General features: G+C 38.9%; 1 protein-coding gene across 4 annotated transcripts in view; it reads right to left on the bottom strand.

Moving 5' to 3' along the window:
* BCL11B (BCL11 transcription factor B) overlaps nt 1-25,436 on the bottom strand; it is a 140,291-nt gene that overhangs the window by 81,929 nt on the left and 32,926 nt on the right. For 2 of the 4 annotated variants that reach the window (XM_051978411.1, XM_051978412.1), the window contains exon 3: nt 8,222-8,437. The exons of the other annotated variants lie outside the window; for them this stretch is intronic. In XM_051978411.1, the coding sequence (XP_051834371.1) occupies nt 8,222-8,437 (216 nt within the window). The remainder of the gene's footprint in view (nt 1-8,221; nt 8,438-25,436) is intronic. 4 annotated transcript variants of the gene reach the window in all.

Here is a 25,436-nt window from a genome sequence, read left to right as displayed (position 1 = left end):
TGCATCTGAGGAAAATCAATCTAGTGTAGCATTCATGGCAGCCTGTGGTTCCAAGAAATGGGGGAGTTAGAAAAGAGTATATTCGATCCTCTTTCTTTTGCATGTCTCCTCCCTCACCCTACTGCCACCATCTTAGAATAAGTCCTCATTATCACACATGACCCCAGACTAATTCAGCAGCCCTCCTATAAAGTATTTAGAACTGTTCCTACTTTCTCCCTCCTTCCCACATTCTCCCTTCATATTATTACAACATTCTTCTTGCAAAGATGTTGCCAAGTTATTAGTAAGCTAGGTCAAAGAGCAGATATGGTCCTGAGGTGATTATCAGGAAGATTTGAATTCAAATTTGACCTCAGACACTTAATAAGGCACTTCACTTCTTGTCATTAGTTTCCTCACCTGTAAAATGGGGATGATAATTGTACTTATCTCCCAGGTTGTTTTGAGAATCAAATGAGATAATAATTAGAAAACATTTAGCCATAGGACCTGACACATAATAAAAATTATGATATATTTTAGTTATTATTATTCTTTACTCAAAAAGTTTTAATTTCTTAGCCAGACTCTCAAGGCCCTCCACAATCTGATTCTATCCAGCCTTTCCAGTTTTGTCTCATATCATTCATCTCTATGCTATAAACATAAGAGACCACGCACTGTTCTTTTTGTTGTTATTATTCCTAGTGTCTGCAATGTCACTGCTCCTGAATCACTGCTGAACTTTGAGAGCCCAATTTGAATGATTCTTCTTCCAAGAAGGCTTCCTGATCTCCAATCATTAGTAATGACAGCTCATAAAACACTCTTTTTTGTACATTTTTACTGTCCTGTATATATCGTGTATGTATGTTGGTATTTTTGCATATCAATTCTTCCATTAAAATCAACAGGATCTTGCAATTTTGTTCTTTTTCTTTTTTTTTGGTCTGGTAGTCTCAGTACTCAGCATGGTACCTGACATAGGATCCACAGCTACAAGTCAGTCAGTCAGTCTATCCAAGGACATTTCATAAAAGAGGTGGCATTTAAGTTGGGCCTTAATAGTTTTCTAACATTTATTTATTCAGTACAAAGGTAGATACACATACATGGATTTGCATGAATGTATTTTATTAGCACTATAAATAATTGGCATTATGTACATGCATATACATAGGATACTTTTAGTTCTATTTATAAATGTATATACACATATATATGGTAGACTTCTAGCATCCTCCATATATATGTGTGAGTGTATGTATGTATTTTCTAACACTATATATAATTAGCATTATAAACATATATATACAGGGTAAACTTTTAGTTGCATATATATGTATGTGTACACACACATATGGTAAACTTCTAGAACTCTAATATGCTATATTTATGTATGCATATGTGTATCTATATGTGTATGTATTTTATTAGCACCATATATAATTAATACTATAAATAGGCATATACATAGTTATATATGTATTATGTAAAGTAGTTTAATATATGTATGTATATACCTACATATATGGTAGACTTCTAGCACTATATTTAATATATGTGTGTGTATGTATATGTGTAATATATATATATGGGGGAGTGTATTTGTGTACATATGCACACACACACATATCTCTTCCTATTAATTGAGCAAGTAAATGTTAGAAAACTATTAAAGCCCAGCTTAAATGCCACCTCTTTTATGAAGCATTCTCTAACAGACATTTTCCTCTTGTCTCCTTTACCCTTTAATAAGCCAGAAGAGGTTTATCCTTCTCTTGAACTTGCCCAGAATTCTGCACTTTTCTTAGTTCCCTTCCAAAATTTTCCTTTATAATTACTTGGGTTTGGGACTCTTTCCCCTGCCAGAATGTACACTCTTTGATGGCAGGGACCACACCATTCATTTCTGCATATCCCATGATAGGGATCCAAGGGTCTTATACACAGTAGACACTCAGGAAATGTTTCTCAAATGAATTCATGAAATGTTACACTTTCAAATAATCTGTTTCGATAGAGAGATCCTTCAACAAATTTATTTTGCAAGATGCTAAAGAGAAAAAAATAATTAGCCATGATCTCAATGCTGATGTATTTCTTTTGTCTTTAAACATGCACATATTTTCTTTTCCCTCTCTATTCCCTCCCTCCCCTTTCCCTATGACTCAAAGGCGGATCTAAAGCCCAATCTGGGTGGATCTGACATCTGCCTCAGAGAGAAGCAAAGACAAGGCATTGTCCAGGGACATGATGAGTGAGGTGATAGGGCCTGGATGAGTCTGCAATCTCCACTCACATCCCCGTTTTGCTTTCCATTGATCCTCCAGTGTTAATCAAACCCAGTCCGGAATGAAACTCCAGCTCACTTCTAGCATGAAATGTGCGAAACACATACCATATCATTAACACAGAACTTTCTGAAATAATGCCGCTTTCGAGACAGACTGTATTAATTGCATCAAGCTTTCACATCAAGGGTGGTCTAATCCACTGCTTCCCATTGGATGGCTCTGGTTATAAAACCAACACAAAATGAACACTGGGATATAATTGAAGGAGGAAAAAACTATATTCTACTGTTAAACCCTACTATTTACTTACAGGTATTCTTTTATCTTTATTGTTGCTTCAACTCATGCCAAGAAACCCCAGACTAGTTAAATAATACAGTAAGCACAATTTCAGTAGAAAAGTAAATTGAATTTAACTTTACAAGATTGCTCTGTGATTTTAGTATATACTAATGACTAAAACTGGCTCCCTCTATTAAATGCAAACACGTCTGCTTGCTTGAGCTAGAATCCTGTGTGTTCGTGTATTAGTCCTTGAAGTTCACAGCCCTATCTATTAATCACTCTGGCTGATGACCATTTGCAGATTTTAAAAATGCAATGAAGTTTCACAATTTCTTTTCCATCTCCTAACAACCAGACATGCAAAGAGCTCAGAGGTTTCATTTAAAATATGCATCATAGATTCAATAAGAAACTTTTCCATATAGTACTGTTTATCTAAGACATAGTAACACTTACTCATGTTTGTATATTATATACCACATACACTGAGAATAAACATTAATTAGAATTTTTAGAGCTGAGAGAGATTCTAAAACAGAAAATGTGAAAAATGTGGAACCTAGAATGTTGAAGCTGGAAAAAAGACTATTCTTTGAATAGAATAGTGGAGCTGGAAAATAACTTAAAATTCACAGAATCGAGCCTGTCAGGACTGCAAAGGGTCTAAGAATCCCAGAATATGTACTGTCAGGGGAGGAAGGAAGCTAAAAATCACAGAATATAAAATATCAGCAATGAAAGGAATCTTAGAATCCCAGGCCTCAATTACAAGGCCGTCAGAGCCAAATGGTGCCTCAAATTCATAGTACACAGACTGTCAGAGCTGAAAGTGACCCTTAAATCCAAGAACATATACAATCTATGTTCCAAGATCGCTTCATTCAACCAATTTTTGTTCTGCTATTTAAAATCTATGTGGCCTTGAGCTAAAGTCACTTAATCTAAGCCTCAGTTTCCTCATCTGTAAAAATAAAATTGTTGTATTAGATCATGTCTAAGGCTACTTCCAAACCTATGATCCAATTATCCCCAATTTTACAGATGAACAAACATAAATCCAGAACAGGATAATCAAGTGGCAAAGTGAGGCCTCCTACCCTCTCTCTACTGCTGCACTCTGCCCCACCCCTTTGTGACAAAAATCTGATTTTCAAGGAAGGAGAATCAATTCAAGTTTCAAATTGTTTTTCCATGCTACTATGTACCAGGTACAAATTCTGGCTTAAAATCAAATATTTCAGAGGGTAAAACTCCCTTTTGCCATAAGAAGATTGCACAGTGACTACTGCGGGACTGAGAAAATGCTCCAATGCCAGGCTAAATGCTCACACATACCTATGTTGCTTTCTCCCATAAAATCATACCCTTCTATAAATAACTGCGTACATTTCATGGGTATGCAATTAACCTATGTGAAGCATTTTTTACACTCGGGTTTTCTATATTAATTTGAAGAGAGAGGTTCAATGCATCCTGATAAGAAAAGGGGAGAAGGATGCAAATACAGTGGCCCCCTTTCCTTTTTACACCAGACTGCATATCCTGAACAGGGGTTACTAGAAATTTAATGACTCTATTCCAACTACTAATTACACAGGCACTAAAAACACTTAAGCAAACAGCCCAATTCAAGTGACAGAAATCACAAAGGAACAAAAACCACTGGAATAGAATATTTTCAGGTATTTAAATTGATCAGAAAAATATCGCCCAGCAGCACTCTGTCCCAGGCTGACTTAAACGAAAACAAAAGGAGGGAGGAAAGCTAATTATACTAAACTATTGAAGCAGCCCGGCAATCAATTAAAAACAGAAATGAGGAAGAAAGGCAGTGGTCCAATAAAGCTCATAGCAGCCGCATCCTGGGTGCCTCCTTACCATGATTGTGACAATTTCCCGTCCTGGGGAGCAGAACTAGCAAAAGCCTCAAAAGATTGCAGATAACTTTATCTGCTCAGTTTTCAGGGTCATGGTAGGATGGTGCACAAGGTAACTAACAACATTTATGAAGCCTCAAATACTAATAATGTCAGCGAAGCTAAAAAGCACCAGCAAGTCCAGAGGAGCTAGTCAAGTTAGGGATCTTCTGTCTAACCACCAAATGTGGAAAGTGAGACGCAGAAAAATTAAGTGATTTGGCCACAGTCACACAGCTAGTAATAAAAACAGATGCTTACCTGGCCCTTTAAGGATTACCAAGCTAGGCAAGGAACAGTCATTCTTTGAACATAAGACCTCTGCCTTAAATCCAGGACTCTTACCCTACCCCTTCCCCAACACCCACAGTTAGGCAGAGTAACAGTTTGGTGGCCTTGTTTTATAAAAAAGGCTAGCTTTCTGAGAAACCTCAAACCTGCTGAGAAAGAAACAAGAAGGCACAATAAGTCAGTCAGTGAAAATGAACTAAGGCCTTTTCTGATGCGAATTGAGTAAAACTCCCAAACAAAAACCACATCAGTTGGGTAATGTTGACACTGGCTGGCCAGGGTGGGGTGCAAGTTCTACAAAGAGCAGAAATACTGGCCGGATGCTAGGCTCTGTTGCTCCCCAACAGCAGGCTGTCTGCTTTCATACAGAGATGGAAGACAACACGAGGTTAAGTATATGCAAGCCTTCTTTCCAAGGGGAGATCGTGTTCCTTTCAAGCAGAACTTGACCAACTCCTGTCATAAACAGTTAGAGTGTGCTTTGATACAGTCTATTCTCTAAGTACCATAGACGGCAGCAATAATTATAGGAAGCCATGATAACAGATCTATCTCCCCCACAAAACTGGCATTACCCACTTAGTGAACAGAGCATTCCCCAAACAGTGTACAAAACCAGAAAGCTAAAAATGAATGCACCTACACCACAAATCACACTGAGCTAAAGCTCTGCACTTGAGGCAATCAATCAACATTTATTAAGCACCTACTGTGTGCCAGGCCCCATGCTAAACACCGGGGCTATAAAAAAGTGGCAAAAGACAATACCTATCCTCAAGAAGCTTACAATCTAATGGTCAGAGGAGACTTCTGTTCTGATGACAACTCTTATCGGCTATATTACCAATCAGCAAGTCTGATCATTAGTTCCCTTATCTGTAAAATGAGGATAATGATAGGGGCACCTTCATAGGACTATTACCAGGCTCTATCAACCTTAAATCATTATATATTTGTGAGTCATTACTAGCATTCTCTCCTGAAAGATTTAGTCTTTCCTTCCTTGCTTATTTTTAGTTTTTATTTTCTCCCTTTTTCCATCCAAGTAAATCAGAATAGAAAGAGGAAAAAAATCAGGACTCTAGTGGGGTTGTTTCTCTAGTTAGAAAAAAATTTAAAAAATAAATAAGGTAATCTATTATTCTAAGGGTTCTACAAAAGGGATCAGAACCTCCAGAACTTCCTGACATGTATTTTTCAATGAAATACTGGGTAAGTTCTAAATAATTTCTATGTATTGTGGCAAGCATGCAGCTAGTGATAAGGTATTGGAAAAAGAAGAAAAGGAAGAAAGGAGAGAAGAGAGTGAGGAAGGAAGGAAGGAAGGAAGGAAGGAAGGAAGGAAGAAGGAAGGAAGGAAGGAAGGAAGGAAGGAAGGAAGGAAGGAAGGAAGAAAAGGAAGGAAGGAAGGAAGAGAGAAAGAAGGGGAGAGAGGAAAAGAAAGGAAGAGAAAGGGAGAGCAGAAAAAGAAGGAAAGAAAGAAGGAAGAGGAAAAGGAAGGAAGGGAGGAAGGGAGAGAGAAAGAGAGGAAAAGGAAGGCAGGAAGGAAAGAAGGAAGTAAGGGAATAAGGAAGGAAAGAAAGAATGAAGGAAAAAAAGGAAGGAAAGAAGAAAGGGAGGGAGAAAGAAAGAAAGAAGGAAGGAAAGAAAGATGTGTGTGGAGAAAAAAGTCTTTATCTGGAGATATTTTATTTGTGTGCTCATAGAATTGTTTACAGCTAAAAGAGGAATTAGAAATCACCTAGTCCAACTCTCTCATTTTAGATTCCAGGAAATTGAGACCCAAGGAAATACTACTAATAATAATAACAACTAGAATTTATATAACATTTTAAGGTTTGCAAAGCTCTCTCTTGCTTGCTCACTCTTTCTTTTGGCAAGACAGTTGGAATTAAGATGTATGTGTGTGTATGTGTGTGTGTGTGTGTGTATTCATTCATTAGCACAACAATTCTGGGAGGCAGGAGCTATTATCCCCATTTCACAGATGAAATTTCACAGATGAAGCTGAGTGAGACCAGAATCACATAGCTAATTAAATATTTTAAGGCAGGATCTAAACTCAAGTCTTTCTGACTCCAAATCCTGAATTTCTCTATCCAATTGTTGAGATTCACAGCTGCAATCCTTAATAGTCACCTGCTCTAACCCCTTGTTCATTGAGATGAAACTGAGGACTGGAAAAATTACATGATTTAACCAGTTACTTAATAAATGGCGGATCTGGGAGTTTGAATTAAAACCTTCTAACTTCAAATCTACCATTCTCTCTCCACTGCAGCAAAACCAAAAAAGGAGAAAGCCAAGATTCAAATCTAGATCTTTTCTTCCCAAATGCACTGCAAACTCCTTCACAATGTAACATTCTCTGAAGGTGGAGAGAGGTTCGTTGATAATCATCAGTCATTTCTAAAACCTACTGAATCTGAACTAGAAGGAGAGAGGTTTCTTCCCCTTTCTCTCATGGTTCTCCTGCCCAGTGAATTCTGTGCTTGAGCTCCTGTCAAAAGGCAAAGAAATGCTAAGTGGGTAAAGTGACAGTGTCCACCCCTTTAGCTCCCTGATAGAGCTGTATCCATTTCACACCTTGCCACAAAGATACGGCACCATAGCAAAGTCTGCTTGAGATGAGATTTCATTTCTATATTATTCGTGATCTGCTCTCAAAATATGGGCTGATTATCATTAAGGGCCAACTGGGGCATGGGAAGGGGAGATGCTACACATATTGTATAACCTAACAACTATCTCTAGACACCTTTCTTTGAGACCTCTGTCCAAAACAAATGTGCTCGACATTCTACATATATATATATATATACATATATATATTTTTCAACTCACCGAATGTCAAAATTAGAAGATCATCTAGTTTAATCTACCTCATTTTACAGATGAGGTTGGGAAAATGGCTTACCCAGGGTCACATAGTTAGCGAGTAGTATTTGAAGGTCTGGAAGGATGTTCAAAAAGAGAATCAAAGGTAACTCTTAATGTGAATGACACTGAAAACTGAGGGGGAAAAGGGCTGAGGCTGGCAGTGGGATGGACAAAAAGAAAACCTCTGGTTGTAAAAGCTATCCAAGCACATAGTAGGTGCTCCATAAATGTTGACATTAAATTGAACACTAGACAGCTCAGAGACTCTAAAATACGCTTCAGGGGAGGCTTCTCAGGATGGGTACCCACGGTGGACGTGAATGATGTCTGACAGCATCAGGGAAGAGAGTATCGGTTATCTAGTTTGCGCGGCTTCTTTGCCCACTTTTGGGGTGTTTCGCCAGCTCCTGGCTCCCCCTTTCCCCCAGCACACCGCAGAGAAGCCGCAACTCTCCCCCCCTTAGGGGTCATTGGAGGAGGTTCGAGTGAGACGGCCACTGTCCGCCTCCCCACCCCCAACTCCACCCTCTTCCCACACCCCCCGCCAGAAAAAAATGTTTGTTCTATTACCTGACAACTGACAATGGCATCCAAAGGTGCCTGAAGTCTCAGTCTGACTCTCAGCCTGAGTCCCACCAACTGAGACTGAATGGCCAGCACAGCAGGGCAGGCTAAAGCAGGGTGGGAGAGAGGCCAGGGTGCGGAGAGGTGGCGTAATCACAGATGTGTGAGGGTGGGAGGAGGCAGTTATGGGAGCTGCCGGCAGCTTGGCAGGCCTGGAAGGCCCTGGAGAAAAAAACAATAGGAAAAAAACTGGTCAGTCGGGGACCCACGTTTCCAGGGACTGGGGACTGGCAGACACCTACCCTGGTGGAATGAAGGCTTTTTTTTTGCAGGGGCCAGTGGGTGGGAGGAAGAGAAAAGGGGAGCCCCAGTGGCCTTTGAGGGAATCTGGGACAGAAGCAGGTGAGATTTTAGAGCTAGGAAAGTGTAAGGAAACGGAGGCTGGAGGAGGAATGACTTGTGTTTAGTGACAGAGGTAAAAATCAGAAGAAGGGCCTGAGAAGTGACAGGGTTGGGGGGACAGGGGTATGAAAAAGGGGGACCAAGGAGACTAGTTATAAATGGTGAGAGCTGCTGAAAACTGAAGCTATCAAGGAGGTTTGGAAAGGCCAAATCTAAAGGGAATTACCATTTTATGGCTGTGTTAATGCCTTTAACTGACACCAAACTGGGCTGGCTGGCTGGCTTTCCTCAGGCAGGCCTGCCAACCAACAGCAGACCTCACATACCCGTACAGAGAAAATGGAAGCCCTTGCCATTTGCCAGGCTCCCCAGAGGTGCTGAAACCCAACTGCCCAGAATCAAGCCTCTGTGGCCCATTGTGCTTGGCTCCAGCCGTGCATTTTGCACGCCCCATTTTATGAGCTTTACCTTCCTAAGTGAGCCTTTAAAAAGACTAGCAAGACCCCCTCTTCTAAGAGCCCCAAAGCTGTGACTCCTTCACCATCCACCTGCGCTTTTGCTCCATAGTTCCTCATCATTATCTCCAAAGCCAGTGAATAAGCAGACCCAGAACCAAACAGATGAAGAACTTCGCCATACACCATCTCTAGAAATATCAGCAAAATCCCCTACTCTAATCGAGCCATGTTTGTCAACGTAGCCTCTCCCTCCCCAAAGTCCCAGTTACAAAGAACTGGAACTACGTGTCGAACTGACAGCTTCGTGTGGGGAACAAATGGGTGATGCTCTATCCATAGCCCGACATCCAACATTTGCTCTGCTCTGCAAAGACTGCATTTGATTTTGTCATTTATCTTAAATGGCTAGGAGACCACCAGGGCAAAACATTTGTGTGAAGCTTTTGCCAAAACCACAAGTGAAGAGTCTAAATTCCCTGCGTAAGGAACTACTTGAGCTCCAGAGCATCATGGAAGTGTGGGCCAGGAGAGGATCGGGGGAATAACAAGGAATATTTGGCCAAGGCCCATTTTTTAAAGAGAAGCCATTCCTTTGTGGCTCTTGGGACAATGTGCAATTGTGTGATCTCACTACACAAACAGGTAGAGATCACTGTCCCCTGACACAGTATTACATTTTGGGTACTACCCTGTGCCAGACAAACAGAAATCAGATGTTTCCCAAAATGTTGGCCTGGCTCTCAGTTCCTCTCTAGGAGTACACTGTGGGATCTAGTGAGTGCCACCAAATTCGACCCAGACCAGATGACACGAAGTCTGGTGACTGGAAACTGTGTGAATGTCTTAGGGTCTTACTGACAAGTTACAGAGTTCAGAGGATCACCATATTATAGACTCGGAGCTGAAAGGTACCTAAGAAGTCACCTAGTGCAGTACTCTCAATTTACAGATGAGGAAACTGAGGCTCAAGGAAAGCAAGTAACTGGCCCATATGAGACCATAAGGAGTAACTCTCAGCCCAGATACTAACCTATGGTTCTTCCCAGTATACCACACTGACTTTCAAGTAAATGGTATTCTGAGGGTATCCTTCTAGAATCATAAGAATAATAAAATGTTATAGCTAGAAGGACCCTCAAATGCATGTTAGGGGTTGGAAAGGACCTCGAGAAATAGAAGTCTAATCTCCACATTTTCTAAACAAGAAAAATGAAATCCAACATGGTTCAAATGACTTGACTGAGTCATTAGAAGTAGCACCAGTCCTTGACCTCAGGTCTTCTGAAACTCAGTCCATTGTTATTTCTGCTACTCATATATTGCCTTGTCAAAAGAGAACTTATTTGGGATTGTAACCTAGGTAAGAATGAGTAATGTTCTGGGGCCTCTCAGGTACACACGAAGAAGAAAAACACTGTATGGTTCTTCCCTTTCACCACCACCCCCGAGCCACCAGATTTTACCCAAAGAACTATCCTGTCCCCGGTGTACTTGGCCCACAGCAACCAGACTCTGGGCAAAGAGAAAAGCAGAATTATTTCACCTCAGCCCAAATTGCAAACTTTTGCCCAATGTGTAGTTTTCTCCATGAAGCCTTCCCTGATCTCTACAAAAGCCCCAGGAGAGACCTTAAAATCTTCCTCTAGGCTGAACCTCTCATTTGGGGTCCAGGGTACCAAAAAAGGTTCACAATCACATTTTTGAATCCAAATCCCTCCAAAGACTATGGTCTTTTTGAGTACTTGAGAGCACATTCTCTTCATCAGTGCACACTGTATGTAGGTGCTCAATGAAGATTTCCCAGTCGAGTCCCTGACTAATAAATCTCCTGGATTTAAGGAGGTCTGATAAACTGCGGCCCCTAATGTCTGAGATTACTGTTGAGGCAACAGGGGCTCATCCAGTGCTACAAAGGGGATCGATAGGGTTTGGGCTGTGGGCTGGGTATTGCCAGGCAAGCTGTCAGAGTCTGGGAGGGGCCTGCTGAACAGTAGCCAAGCCCTGCAGAGCCTGAAAGAGCAAAAGAAAGAAGAGAACCAGATCTGAAAGTGAAAGCCAGGCCTAAGCCCCAGGGAAGGCAGCAAATATCCACAAAACCAAAAGAAGGGGATTGGCTATTCCCTACAATGCTTAGCTCCGGTGGAGCTACCAGTCTGAACCTCAATTCCTCTCCTTCTCTGGGTACCATTACCACTATCCCCATCCATTTATAGGCCAGGTGATGCCTTTCTTTGTCACCATCTCTCCGATCATTATTAATAAACTGAAAAAAAATCAATAATTACTGAACCATTTCTGCCCTTGGTGGACAAGTTTCACAAAATCAAAGTGAACTAAAAATTAGTTTCCAACAGGAAGGAATTATTTAAGGCAAGTGGGCATTGAGGTTAGAAATAAATTAAATCATTCCTTTTTTTCATTTTTTAAATGACAAGAGATTATTCTGGTTATCTGGCACAGGATAAAACATATATAACAATCAGCTGTAAAAATGATCATAAAAATAATACTATTTTAAAATATGTGCTTTATATATGGTTTCTATGGTCAGCTCAGTTTGCACTTCTAGGATTTGTGTTAGATTTTAGCAAAACAGCTAGAAATCTAAAAATGAGAACGTTTTCCAACCTGATTGCAATATTTGTTGGTTATTATTGCCAAAGTTCTCTTTCTCTCATTCGAAAAGAAAAAGATCAATCAATTAATCAATAAACATTTATATAATATCTACTATGTGCCTAGCATTGTGCTAAGTGCCAGGGATACAAACCCAAACAGAGAGCTCCCCTTCTGATCTGGGTACACACTCATCTGCACAAGATAGCAAATTCCAGAGGATCACTGAACAATTAGGCAATGGAGGTATAGCCTTAGGAGTGTTGGAGCTGGAATCTAAGCGGCCTTAGAATCACAGAATCACAGAAGGAAAAGACAGGGAGGAAGCTTGGAGAGTCACACTCTAGTTTACTGATAAGGAAATTGAGTCTTAAAAAGGTTAAATCCCTCACCCAAGATTACCAAGCAAGATAGTGCCAGCAGCAAAATCCAGAACTCTGGACTACCCAATCCAGTCTCTCTGCAGCTAGATAAGGATCCTTCTCACTGATGTTAGATGTGGCAATATTCAAAAGGCTAGTCACTTACTAGAGGAGAAATCCCTGGATCATCATGTTCTCCTACATACACAGTGAATAAGGAAAAAAATCTGGTCTCAAACCACCATGAGAGAAGTGGGATTTTTGCCTCCATTCTGACTCTTCCTGCCAGCTGTGCCAAAGGACTCGTCGCCTTCTAGATCTGACCTGAGAAGCCAGTGATTTTCTTGTCTAACACACCTAATATTAAAACATTTGAAAAGTATGCATAAAATATATTTTAAATAGCATTATGTCTAATGATCCAAAAATCCAATGATTTGACAAAATTTCTGGAATCCTGTGTATTCTCTATCAGTTCCTCCCACTGTATTTGAGAGCCTGCTCTGGTTATCCTGTGGGACATTACAAATCTCTGCTAGAGACAGTGACAGTGCAGGGAAACAAGATCCCATTTTAGGCTTGCATTTGCTATTCCTCTGCTTGGTTGTGTTTTTCTCCACTCGTTTTTATTCCTTTCTCTGCATCATGTTTAAGCATCAGCACAAACTAACACATGCAAACAACAGTTGAACTCTAAGATAGGAGAGTGCAAGAATTTATTTTTAAATGGAATTCACCTGTTTCAAATATAAAAAGTAGCCCGTCTCCCTTCTCACCAGATAGATACATACCAATTCATTCACTCCCACATTCACATAGAAACACACATAATGGACAATTGCTTGATAGGATTTGGGAAAACTCAACATAATAATTTCCCATAGCTGAATACCCAAGTTTTTCCCACTGAATTATCTTCAGTCTTCCTAGATCATGTTTACATATCTAGAGAGTATGGGAGGGAGAAAGGAGAAGTGGAGGGGAGAAAGTAGAGAAGGAAAGTGATGGAGGTGGGAGGAAGAGATTGAGAGAGGCAGGGGGTGAAAAGGGTGAGACATAAGGATCATACGTGTTCAAAAAGGCAGTTTTTCCATACATTTCTTATGTATTATATATCTTCCTTAGCACAGGTTGCCTTTAAATGGATACATATTTAAAACTGAGGATTCCTACTGATATTGCATAAATGAGTCCGAGATCAGGGAAAGAGACACTGTGAGGGAAAAAAAAGGAGTAAGCAAGGGACCCTGGTACTGAAACTTGACAGTCCTCTCAGCCCCCTCCCCCCATGCCAAGACATTAATTCTCACAAGTCGGAGAAAATTACTATGCATGAATGCAAAAAGCATGATCAGGAGTAATTAACATGGCTTCATATGCAAATTTTATTAATGCAGAAGTACAAAGTCATTATGCAAATGAAACTTACGTCAACTCTCTTGACAAATATTCATCTCTAAAGCTCAAGTTTCTCTCTTATTTATTTATTTATTTATTTAGGGTTGGGTTTTTTTTTTTTTTTTTGGAGGGGGGGGGGAAGCAATGAGGACTATTTGACAAGTTTGCAAAGTTGTTTTTCAACCAGAGAAATTTATTCTTGCATTGTTGATATTTTTTTTGTTGTTGGCAGGTACACGACAGCTCATAGGGGAAAAAAAAAAAGGGGAAAGCTACCAGCAGCAGGCAGCCAATCAAAACGCCAGCGGCTGTAATGAGCGGGATTGATGACTGTTTGGCTTTACTGCAGGGTAATGAACTAGAATCCAGTCTGAGGAGAAGAAATATGAATATTCATGAAGCTGTGCTCCTGCCTTTGATGATTAAAGAAATTTTTAATATTCAAATAAGCGCTTGCCAAGTGATTAACAAAGAACAAGCACGCAGAAATATGGAAATGGAGCTGGGGAAGATTTGAGAGTCACACAGTCTGTGCAGGGAAAAACTGCACAAAATTTCATAAACAAGATAGGCAGATAACCCAATTCAAATTCGAGAAAATAAAAACATTTCTTTCTAATCCGTTAAATATTTTGCCACCCACTTTGTTTTAAAGATGATAAAAATACCATGCACTAAAACTGAGGTGAGAATGGGGGGGAGGTGTTTGAAGGATACCAGGAGATAAAATGTGCGGCTCGTATGTAGGAAACATTACTTTCTTTTTTCCTCAATGGGAAATAAATAAAGGCCATTTCCCCGGCTTGATGGAGATGGGAGATGGTAAGCCCTGGCTCCTGATGGAGGAGTTAGATCAGAGAGACAGAGAGACAGAGAAAGAGAGCTTTGAATCTGAAATCTTACTTTTTTTCACTCAACTATCCATCTAACTGTCTACTGGTTTAGTACTAAAGATCTTAGTCTGTCCCCAGCTAGCGAATGTCGATACTAGCAGCCTTCATCTGGCCTGGAGAGAACAGCCTAGAAATAAATGACAAATACTTTGGAAATAAAACTTTTCTTAGGGCAGAGAAACTTCATGATCAAACCAGCACTTAACTCTAGCTAGCCTAGAGTCCCTTAGTCCTATAGCTCCTCCTCTTCTCACCCACCCCCATTATAACTGGCTTTGCCTTCAGTCTATAAAGACAAGCAAACTGCAAACAAGAATCCGGGTTGTATCTTAAGAGGGGTTAGAAGTCTAGAGTGGGAGGGAAAGAGAGAAGGTAAATACCAACGAGTGGATTCAAGGGAATCATTCTCTGGGTCGGGGAGAAGCTCTAAGTCCTTCTTTCAGTCCTAGAAAAGTACTTACAACCATCCCAGGATCCTTCACTAAATGTCTGATAAGTTCACACTTTCCTATCTTAATAGCTCCACTAAGGATTCACATTGAAGCACATAATAACAGTATTAGCTGGTAAAATGACCCTGTAGTTAAAATACATCTAATTAGCAGCTGATGACATCCATTTTGGCAATTTCCTATGTGGAAAAAAAAAAAAAAAAAGTTGAGTGTTACCTTAAAATAAGACAGGCACCGGGTACCTCCTTCCCAGACAAGACCCAGCCCTTGAAATCATTTGCCTTTTTTTTTTTCCCCTCTTCTTGGGAAAGGGAGGGAGGATACCTCATCTGCCTTCTTTGTTACTGAACTCTCAGAGCTATGCAGATATATTTGACTCCTTAAATATAGATAACTCTTTACCTTATCCATGAAGCCATCAGTTCACTTCTTAACTTTCTTATTTTTAATTCACGTCATGGCTCTGGGTACCAACAAAAAGTCACCTTGTTTTCCCATGACTTGAGTATTTAATTTAAAAAAGAAAGAAAGAAAAACATGGAGATGAGCATTATTTATATGCAATATGTCTATGTGTAACCTTAGGGCCAAGCACTCAGTTATGCACCTAGTAGGTATTTAAATAAATATTTGATGACTGAATGATCCGAGAATTTTTAAAGATGTAAATCTTCCATGAAGCTATAGAGTGAAACTAGTAAGATAGACAGAAACAGGCTAGATGTTCTTCCAGACTCATCCTGAAAAATCACTAAAAAGTCCTTAATTTTTACCTGATCCTTTTTTCCCCCTAGAAGATACAACTGTAAATCTATCCTGTAATTTAGCCCTCCTCTCTCTCTTTCCAACATGTCCCCCCATATCTCCCTACATTTCTGAGCCTCAGAAGTTGTATTAGATAACCTCTGTTGTTATAGTCTCAGAGCTACAAAATGAGAGAAGATGGTGAACTTTACACTTCCCGAGTGCTGTTAAACATCTGTGTGTGCATGTCAAAATTAGAACTTTTGGTAGGCTGAGGGAGTTGTGGAGTGCATGTTTCTTATAAAGGTAGCAATGAAAAAAAAAATTAGATGGGCTGCGAGAGATTTACATATCTGACTGCAAAGAATTCCTTTGGGGTCATGTTTTAGATTATGAAAACATTTTAAAACCCTGTTAAAAATTTACTCATAGCTATTTTTAAAAGATATAATATCTTTTTGTTTTGTACAATTGTAAAAGATGTCCATCAAAAGAAACCTCACTATCTCCCAGGATGGGTTAACAATAGGAAATTACCTGCTAAGCCACCTAGATTCACCTGAGTGACTTGCACTGATGTCACTATTTATTGTCTGGTTAGCAGGAAGAGGTGAGGGAGCACTAAAAATGCATCTCTCCTGGCACTTTAGCAAGGAAGTACCTCATATTAGAATGAAGATGGCTAATTTTATGCATAGCAAGATCTGGTTATTATCATCATTATCACTATTCAACAAAACAAATATTATTCTTATTAATATCAAAATGAACAATTATTATTATTAGCAATAATAATGGTTTACATGTGTTTGGTGCTGAAGAATTTTTAAAAATGCTTTCGAGTACATGGTTCTGTGATCCTCATAACAATCTTGTATAGTAGACAAGACAATTGTTGTTGTCTCCATTTTACAGAAAAGAAAACTGAGGCTTGGGGAAAAAGAGACTGAAAAGAAAATCACACAAGTCATTAGTGAGAAAGCCAGGACTAAAATATTGATCTTCTGATTCCTAGTCCAAAGGCTCTAAAAATCACGTTTTTAAATATGTGTTTCTTGACCAAGTCGAAAATTCAGCAGCTGGCTAGATCTTGGAGTTTTCCTTGGTACCTGGAAGACATCCCCTCAAGGCTCTGGGATGTGGAACTAAATTTTTCCAGGGGTTCAAATTGGTTACTATCATGAGACTGTCTCCCTCAAATCTTTTTTATTTCCTAAATCTGTCCGAATGAATCACATTTAAAAATATTTATGCATTCTAACACACTATACATCTGATACATACCAAAGAGAGAGCACGAAGAAGAAGCAAACGCCTAAACTCAGAAATATGCATATGACAATACTATACAAAAAACATTTTTATTTCTTCCATTGGGGGCTTTGCAAGGAAAGTGAATCAAGGCTTATTTCTGCCTCTTGAAATTAAAGGCTCACTAGTGCACCCTGTTGCTGGGCTCTAATATGCACTGGTTTTCATTGCAGCTATTTCTAGTTTTTTTACAGACACAAACCGAATAAATCCTCTGGAGCATATATGGCATATTAAATCCCCTAGTTAGCTGGCATCCTAAAAATCATCAAAATCGCATTTCTTCAGGTTGACAATGGCAAAAGGAGAATTAAAATCAGAAAATGAGTTCAAGCATCAGTGATGTCTGTGTCTAGAGAAACACTTTAAACTGAGGGAGCTTTCAAATCCAGTGAATTGATAAGTGATAGGGGGAGCCAGCACTCTCATATTTATGTGAAATCTTTCAGATCTCAAATATGAAAAGGAAAATTAAGATAATTCCCTTTCAGGGGCAACTTCTCTCTACTTGGACCCCTAAAAGGAAGCTCTTTCCTACCTCCTGGAGAAGTATATAGCACAAGAGCTAAGTAAACAGAGATGATTTAAATGCAACAGAACCATTTTCCCACCTGCCTGAAAAATGCAAGGTCTAGGAGTTTAGTGATAGTTCAGGAGATAGATGGAAATATACTAATCCACGAAAAGGTCATTTGGGCCCCCAAAATGGTGCCCACCCCCCTCATACAGACAGTACAGGTCTGAGACTTCAGAAAAGGCTGCCTATAAAACTACTTTAAGCACTGAGAAAAGTAAAAATCTCAAAAATTGAGATATGAAAATATTTTACATTAGCATTACTTAGTCCTACCAAGAAAGAGAAAGGATGTATTAGCAATTGGATCAATATAGATACCAACTGATAGAATGAAAATCAGAAAAAAAAAAAAGTAAGCTCTTTCCCTAGTACCAATTATAAGACCATATCAAATGCAGAGATGGAAGGGCCTATGGGTCACAAGTCAAAGCAAGCATTTATAAAGTACTTACTAGGTGTCAGACAATGACTTTACAAACAAGGAAGAGAGCGGCTATTAAAGATCTCTATTTTATACCTGAGGAAACTGAGGCTTAAATAGCTTTCCCAGAGTCACACAGTTCAGAAGTATCTGAGGCCATATTTGAATTCAGATCTTCCTGATAAAAGATCACTTACTTTAGTGCCGTTTCATTTTACAAATGCAGAAAATGAGATATAGAAAAGAAGTGATTTGCCCTTTGTCACATAACCTAGTTATAATCAAAATTTAGAACCCAATTTCCTGATTCCCAGTCTGGTGTTTTTCTATGAGACAAACCACAGTGGGGCCCTTTCTCTACTGAATTTTAAAGAAATTGCATTAAATTTTTTATTGATTATATAATGTAATCTGTTAATTCTACAATGTGTATTTTATATCAAAGCACTGAATATTATAAAATATAACATATAACATGACATGTATGCAATATATGTGTATTTTAAAATTAGGAATATTTAGGATAAAAGTTTAACCTGTAAACTGGAAAGATTGAATACCTAAGTCAGAGACAATAGGTCAAGTCAGTGAAACTCATTAGGAGGTTAGTGGGGGAAAACTGACATGTAACACAATGGCTAGGATCCTCTAGGCCATTTGTACTTTTCACCTGAATTCAAGGCTACTATGGCATGTAAACCAAGAGAAGGTTGATTTTTTAAAAATGATTTCCTTGACTGTATATACAGACCAATTTAGATATGATACGATTAACCCCCAAACTGAAGTCTGGATTTCTATTCACATTCATTGATTGATTCAACAAGAAAAAATGGATTTTTAAATGGGGGACATTTTAGCTCTTATCTTGTAAAAGTCAGGAAAGACTTGAGTTTGGATTCTGCTCAGAAATGTATTAGGTCTCTGAGTCCCTGTTTCCTTATCTATTAAATCTAGTACCTTTAACCTCACAAAAGTGATTTGAGGGTTAAATTAAATAACTTATATAAAACTCTTTGTAAATCTTAAAGCCCTAAATGGCTATCATTTACTTTTTTTTTTTTTTGTCAGCTACTATGGGTAAGAAAGAAGCTATACCTTTATTATAAGCTATCAAAATAATAAAGAGTGCCAAAGAATAATTAATGTGGTTTCTTACCAAATTATATACTTTGGGTCATCAAAAAGGGATATGAAAAAATCAACCACTGAATGAATGGAAAAGTGTCACCATTCTGAGGACTCAGGATTAGTGAACCTAAGACCATCAAATATCTACTGTATGTGTGAGTGGGGGGGGAGGCGAGGGGGGGGGGCGGGAGTAATGGATGAAAATAAATAAATACAAAGCTGTTGCTTGAGCGGTGAGGATCTTGGAAAATGATTCGATACAGTCCATTAAAAGGAGTATAAAGGAGGAGTAAGGTCCAGGCACAGAGGTTACTGCAACAACTTCAGCATGGAACAACCAAGAAAAGATCAAAAATTCAGGTACAGATAAGAGTTGCCGATTTTAGGAACCCAGTGTCATCAAACCTTTTATAGGACTAGGCCCTCTGAATCTACCTGAGCAGTAAAAAATTGTAATCAAGGCAGCTGGCAGGGTTTCTTATAATGGAAGTAATAGAAATGAACTTGGTTTCAAGAAGGCAAGAAAGGTACTGGACCATTGATTAATAAAAAGAAGTGATGTGAGAAAGGAGAGGAAAGAAGTGGAGAAGAGAGGACAGAAGGGGGAAGGAGAGGGAAAGAGAGAGAGAGAGCAAGAAGAGAGAAGTGAGAGAAAAAGAGCAATAGAGAAAGATAGGGAGGGAGAGAGGGAAAGAAATGGGACACACAGAGAGAGAAAGAGAGATGGAAAAAAGAGAGAGATAAAGTGAGAAAGAAAAGAGAGATGGAAAAGAGAGAAAGTAAGAAAGAAAAGAGATGAGAGAGAGAGAAGGAAAGAGAAAAAAGAGAACGAGAGAGAGATGCCTTCATCAGAGCATTATAAACAATTTACCTTTTGTACTATAGTAAAATAAATGTCACTGTGTGGTTTTTGTTTTGTTTTGTTTTTTTGATGGAAGTATGGAGTGTCTAGCTGGGGCTCACTGTTTTATATCACACAGAACAAAATCTTTCTATGGCCTCTTACTTCTCAAGTCAAGATTGAAATGTCACTGACTAAAAAAAAGAAAAAAGAAAAAAGTGAACAGACCTGTAATTACTTTCAACAAAGTAGTCCTTTTAACCCTAGTTTTCTGGATTTCGATGGCATTTAATATCCATATCATGAGTCTCTTTTCAGCATGGATAGAATCTGATGCAAAAATCCCCATCTTCCTTTAATACAGACAGGAGGCAAAGCAACCTTCTCTCTCGCTTTTTTCACATACCTCTATGCATTTTCAATCTTTTCCACAAAACACTGGTGACTTGCAATGTGCACACAACAAAATTTGTAAAAATTAACACTTCACAGGATTAATTTAATAAAGATGGTTAGCACATTAACACTAGTAACATTATTCCTTGCGATTCAGTATGGTTATGCTAACGACTCCTGCTGAAGTCCGTTTACATTCAGCTGAGGTTTACACCACTATTTAATGTAATTAAAGCAACTGGCGGTGCAAACCTCAATGGAAATATCATTCCTATTCCAGAGTATTCCCCTTAGAAATGTGAAGGAATCATAACACGCTGACTTTGATTTTGATTTAATTTTTTTTTTTTTTTGGCCTCTTCTTCCTATGAAATGAAGCTTGGAACTAAGAGCACCAGTCTGCAAAGAAATGGATTCATACTAAGAGCTGTGCTAAGCTTTGCTGACAGACCCACTCACTACCTCCTTGCCATAGCGATAGAAGTTACACTGTTAGTCTGGTGCACATTGTTCCTAAGACAGCTTTTAAAAACAACTGCACTCAAGCAACTCTTATGTCCGAGGAATATTTATACTTTAGAAATTGTGGCTGTGAAGCCCTAGCTCACACAAGAGAATCAAGTTTTAGGATACAGAAAGGTAGCTTAACAGGCCTTGTAGATGCAAAACAGGGAGAAAGAGAGAGAGAGGAGAGAAAAAGAAAAAGAGAGAGTAAGAGATGATATTCATGTCCTATCCTGTTTTTTAAAAAGAAAACAAACACTATATAGTAGACAGAACAAACCAACTACCTCTCTCAACTGGAGCTGAATTCAACCTCAAAACAAGATGAACACTGCAAATCTCAGAAAATTAAATAAGTAAATAAACAAACAAACAACGGTCCAAAGTCATCCAAAATCACCTCAAACATTTCTGGCCAAGGCAAGCCTTGAGGCTGAACTCAAATCCTGATCCAGGTCTCACTTTTTGAGTATCAGGAGAACCACATTCAGCCCCAAAACTCCATAAAACCAGCCAGCTGAGACCACCAAGGGGACTCTTCTGCAGCCCCAGCCCGGTGTTGCTACTAGACCTGCCTTTAAAAAAAAAAAAATCCAAGAACAACCCTCTAGATAGAAAAAAAAAAAATCCTTTCAAGTGCCACAAAACAGGTCACAATATTGAAAAGCTGCCCTTGTGAAATGTTATGTCTCATTCAATGTCCCTGTCCCACAGCGTCTTCTTTAAAGCACATTTAATACCTTTATTCTATATCCTAATTTCTTTGAAAAAAAAAATATATATCAGTGTCACTAAAAAAACGTCATTGTTTTTGCAATCCAGCAGTTCCCTTGGCAGAGAGAACGGCTGGTTGGCATAATCCCTTCATTTGACAAAACTGCTATTTCTGGGCATGTGCTCAAAAACAGGTAGGAAGCAAATGCTGAGAAATAAGGAAGTAAAAACAGCCAACAGATTTTTCACTACCAAGAACGCCAAGAGTAAACATGATTTATTTAGCTGTGTTTAACGTGTTTCTCCTGCACTAGACTGCAGAAACCTGCTTGCATTTGGGAAAACGTGGACAGGAATAAGGAAGAAAAAAATACACTACAGATCGAAAATTCAGGTACATTCTGAAGTATTCCGTCACACAGCTTTTAGAGAATACAAGTATTTTCAAACCCCAAATGTATTCACGTCAGAAGAAAGCTGCACTAATCTGGTGTTAATTACCAAGCTGCCAGTAACAAAAGATAGAAGACCCAGTTCATACAAACAATATTTACATGGGCGGTACATGGTTTTGCCATAGTTTGGTTGCTGTGCATGTATGTGGACGGTAACACATATTTAGGCAGAGGTACAATCCTGGCATCCTAATCAGAATCCTGCTTAGTTAGGTTGAAGGTTACAAGTCCCCCAAAATCACAAATATAGGGGAAAATGAAATTTTGCTATGCCTTCCTTGGCGAGTCACATGCTCACAAGTGAAATTTACTTAGATCCGTATTCAATTAAGTAGCAGGAGACGTGTTTTGGCTTTGTGCCCACAGAGGCAACTACAAAGTGGCACTACAGACACTGGATATATGGGTACCTTACTTGAAGCAGGCCCCTCCCAAACACCGACAGTTGAGGGGCTTGGAGAAAAATGAAAAGAAAAAGAGAAGAAGAAAAAGAAAATGACCTAAATTCCAACTTGAGGTTCCAGTCTCAACAGACCTATATTTCAAGAAAAACAGACTAGCTAAGAAAACAGCCTTATTTCATAACAACTGTGAGTGAATCTATGTATAAAACATAACTGCAAAAAAACCAAAGCATTTATGGCCTATGAAGTTAGTCAATGATCAGCCCTTCGTTTTTCTTTCAAAGGTAGACCAGTGGGATTCAGCATTATATTATGTACTCCTACTGCAATAGCTCTATTTCATACAAGCCAGATGTGGTACCTGCGCCCTGATAAGTAACAGCTTCTGTTGGGGTTAAGGAGGAGGGATTACAAGGGGAAAAAAAATTTTAAATATTCTACTAAGTTTTCCATTCTGTTCCTTCTCTAGCTTACAGAATAGGTTTTGCTTCAATTCAACATGAGAAACATTTATTAAGCATCTATTCTAGACACTGAACTGTGTCAGAAAGTGGGGGTGCAATGATAAAAAAAAAAGTTCCAGACAACAAAATGTACACAGAAAAGTTCATAAAAGTTCATTTGGAATGAGAGAGAGAAAGGGAGAAATGGAGAAAAACCACTCTGAGGAGTGCAGAAAGAGAGAAATAAAAGGAGAAAAGACAAAAGTGAGGAGTGCATCATTTCAGACGTGGAAAATACTGTAAAAGTGGGAGAAAGGAGATGGAATTCTGGATTTGGGGAAGAATTAAATGTATCAATATTTGGGGAACATGTATCTCCTCCACTTCACTAGAGAAGTCTGCTGATATCTGGGAGATGGTGGAACAGGAAAAAAAGAGAGAGAGAAAGAGAGAGAACGAACATGGTGACAGAGCCCCAAGAGAAAAAAGAACATGGTAGAGAGCCCCTGCAGATTTCATGAAGAGAAGTAATAAGAAATAAGACAGGAAATACAGGCTGGAGACAGATTGTGGATGGCTCATACACTAAAATATTTAGGTGGATAAATTAATTTCTCCACTATAAAACCAAATCCTTTTTCCAACATGCCTTTCTTCAGTTAACAAAAACAAAAACTGCTTCTCTGTTTGGAATTTTTAGGCTAAGAAAAAGAAAAACATCATTGGTAATGATCATTGGTAAAGCATTCTGAGTTCCTCTGATGGTAATGCCCAACTTGCTGATAATGTTTTGTGTGTCCTTAGAGGAGAGATGAGCTCATGTTTTAGGAGAGGTAATCATAGTAATTATAGATTCGGAAGGGAACTTGGAGGCCATCTGGTCCACCTACCTTATTTTACAAATGAGGAAATGGAATTCCATGCAAGGTAAGTAACTTTGCCCAACTTCCAACTGAAGTGTCAGAAGGGAGATTTAAATCCAGCAGTCCCTGACTGTAGAAACCCTGATCTTTCAACTATATCAATCTGTTTTCAATAAGGGAGGACATTATAGGTCAGAGGTGACAAACATGCAGCACCCAACCACTGCAATGTGGACCAAATCAAATGAAAATGTAGTTCCCATCTGATATCAATGCATTGAAATATTAATTTACACACACACACACACACACACACACACACACACACACGTGTGACTTTCTAAGTCAATATGAAGGATCCTTATGTACAGGTTAGTGGCCCCTATTTCGATTTGAGCTTGACACCACGTATTTGGGTCAATTACCTCCTTTTGTACATGAAGAAACTTGAGGGCTAAAAAGGTTAAAGCCATTCCTCTAAATCCAGTTTTTCGTCTACTCAAACATTTCACTCTCTCCGACTCCTTTAAATTTAACCAAAAGAGGAAAAGCCCTATTATAAAGGAGAAAAGAGTATTTCCTCTTAGTATGTTCATTGGCTTTGGTTTCTGTAAAGCACAGGTATTGGAAAACCCAAGTCCTTTCAACTCCTACAAATATGTGGTTTTAAAATTAATATAGCTAGTATTTTGATGTGACATTCCTTATAAGCAGTAATATGATCCCTTTCACCTTGGAAAAGCTACATCCCTTCCCCCATACACACACACACACACACACACACACACACACACACACACACACTTTCCCCAGTTTGAAGAATACAGTAACAACTTATATTTATATATGATGCCTTTGAAATGAGCAATCATTTCATTATTACAGACTGGTTTATTTTCCTATCTGTGTGGTTATTAGAGGTAAACAGTCACGTCCTTACTCTGCAGATGAAGAAATTGGGTGGGGGAAGACAAAGTCATTTGCCTTAGGCTAGTTTATATCACACTACCACAACAGAGGAAAGCAGGGGACAGCCTAGAGCTGTCCAATGGTGTCAATAACTCAATTTCTAATGTGTCTGTCCACTCCCATTCCCAACCTCCGTCCTCCCCACCTCTATAATCCAGATTAAAATTCCAGAAGTCTTCTGGTAAGGAGAGTTACCACCCTTTCAGGAAGGCCCATACATGAAATTCAGGTTTGTCCCAAGGATTCTTCACGTGGCAAAAAGGATTGTCCTCATGTTTCATTTTAAGAGTGAAGACTCTCAACGCATTTCAAGGTGGTTCAGATGACAAAACCCCGATTTGCCCACAACTTTTCTAAAATGCATCTGGTGCATAAAAGCAAGATGATCCTAAATTGACTTCCTGATTCTTCAGTCCACCAGAACCACACACATACTTGGAAAAGGATCTATTCAACATTCAACAAGGATCTTGACCAATCCCTTAAAAAACCAAGATTTATCCCTGAATAAATGAATCTGTCCTTCTCAAAGCTCCCCTAGTTTTGTTTTTGTTTTTGTTTTTTTTTTTTTCAGATTAAGCCCCAAACAGATCCAAAAAGCAACTTTCCACTATTCTTCAGTATGCCTTAATCTAAATCTAGAGGAAATAATTATGAGTAGATTTTATCTCTATGGGATCAATAGAAATAAAGAAACCAGACAGCTGGCTTCATCATCAATACAAAATCCATTAAATGAACTAAGCACACAATACCTGTCTTTCAAGCAAAAATGTGACAATTAAATTCCTCCCTGCCATTGTCTCCAAAAATCTAAAACTACTCATCTCTCTAAATGTTAAAGTCTAGAAACCTATGACAGAGTTC

The sequence above is a fragment of the Antechinus flavipes genome, chromosome 2 (assembly GCF_016432865.1).
Source record: "Antechinus flavipes isolate AdamAnt ecotype Samford, QLD, Australia chromosome 2, AdamAnt_v2, whole genome shotgun sequence".
In the NCBI taxonomy this organism is placed as follows: Eukaryota; Metazoa; Chordata; class Mammalia; order Dasyuromorphia; family Dasyuridae; genus Antechinus; species Antechinus flavipes.
This window is presented reverse-complemented; position numbering and strand designations above follow the sequence as displayed.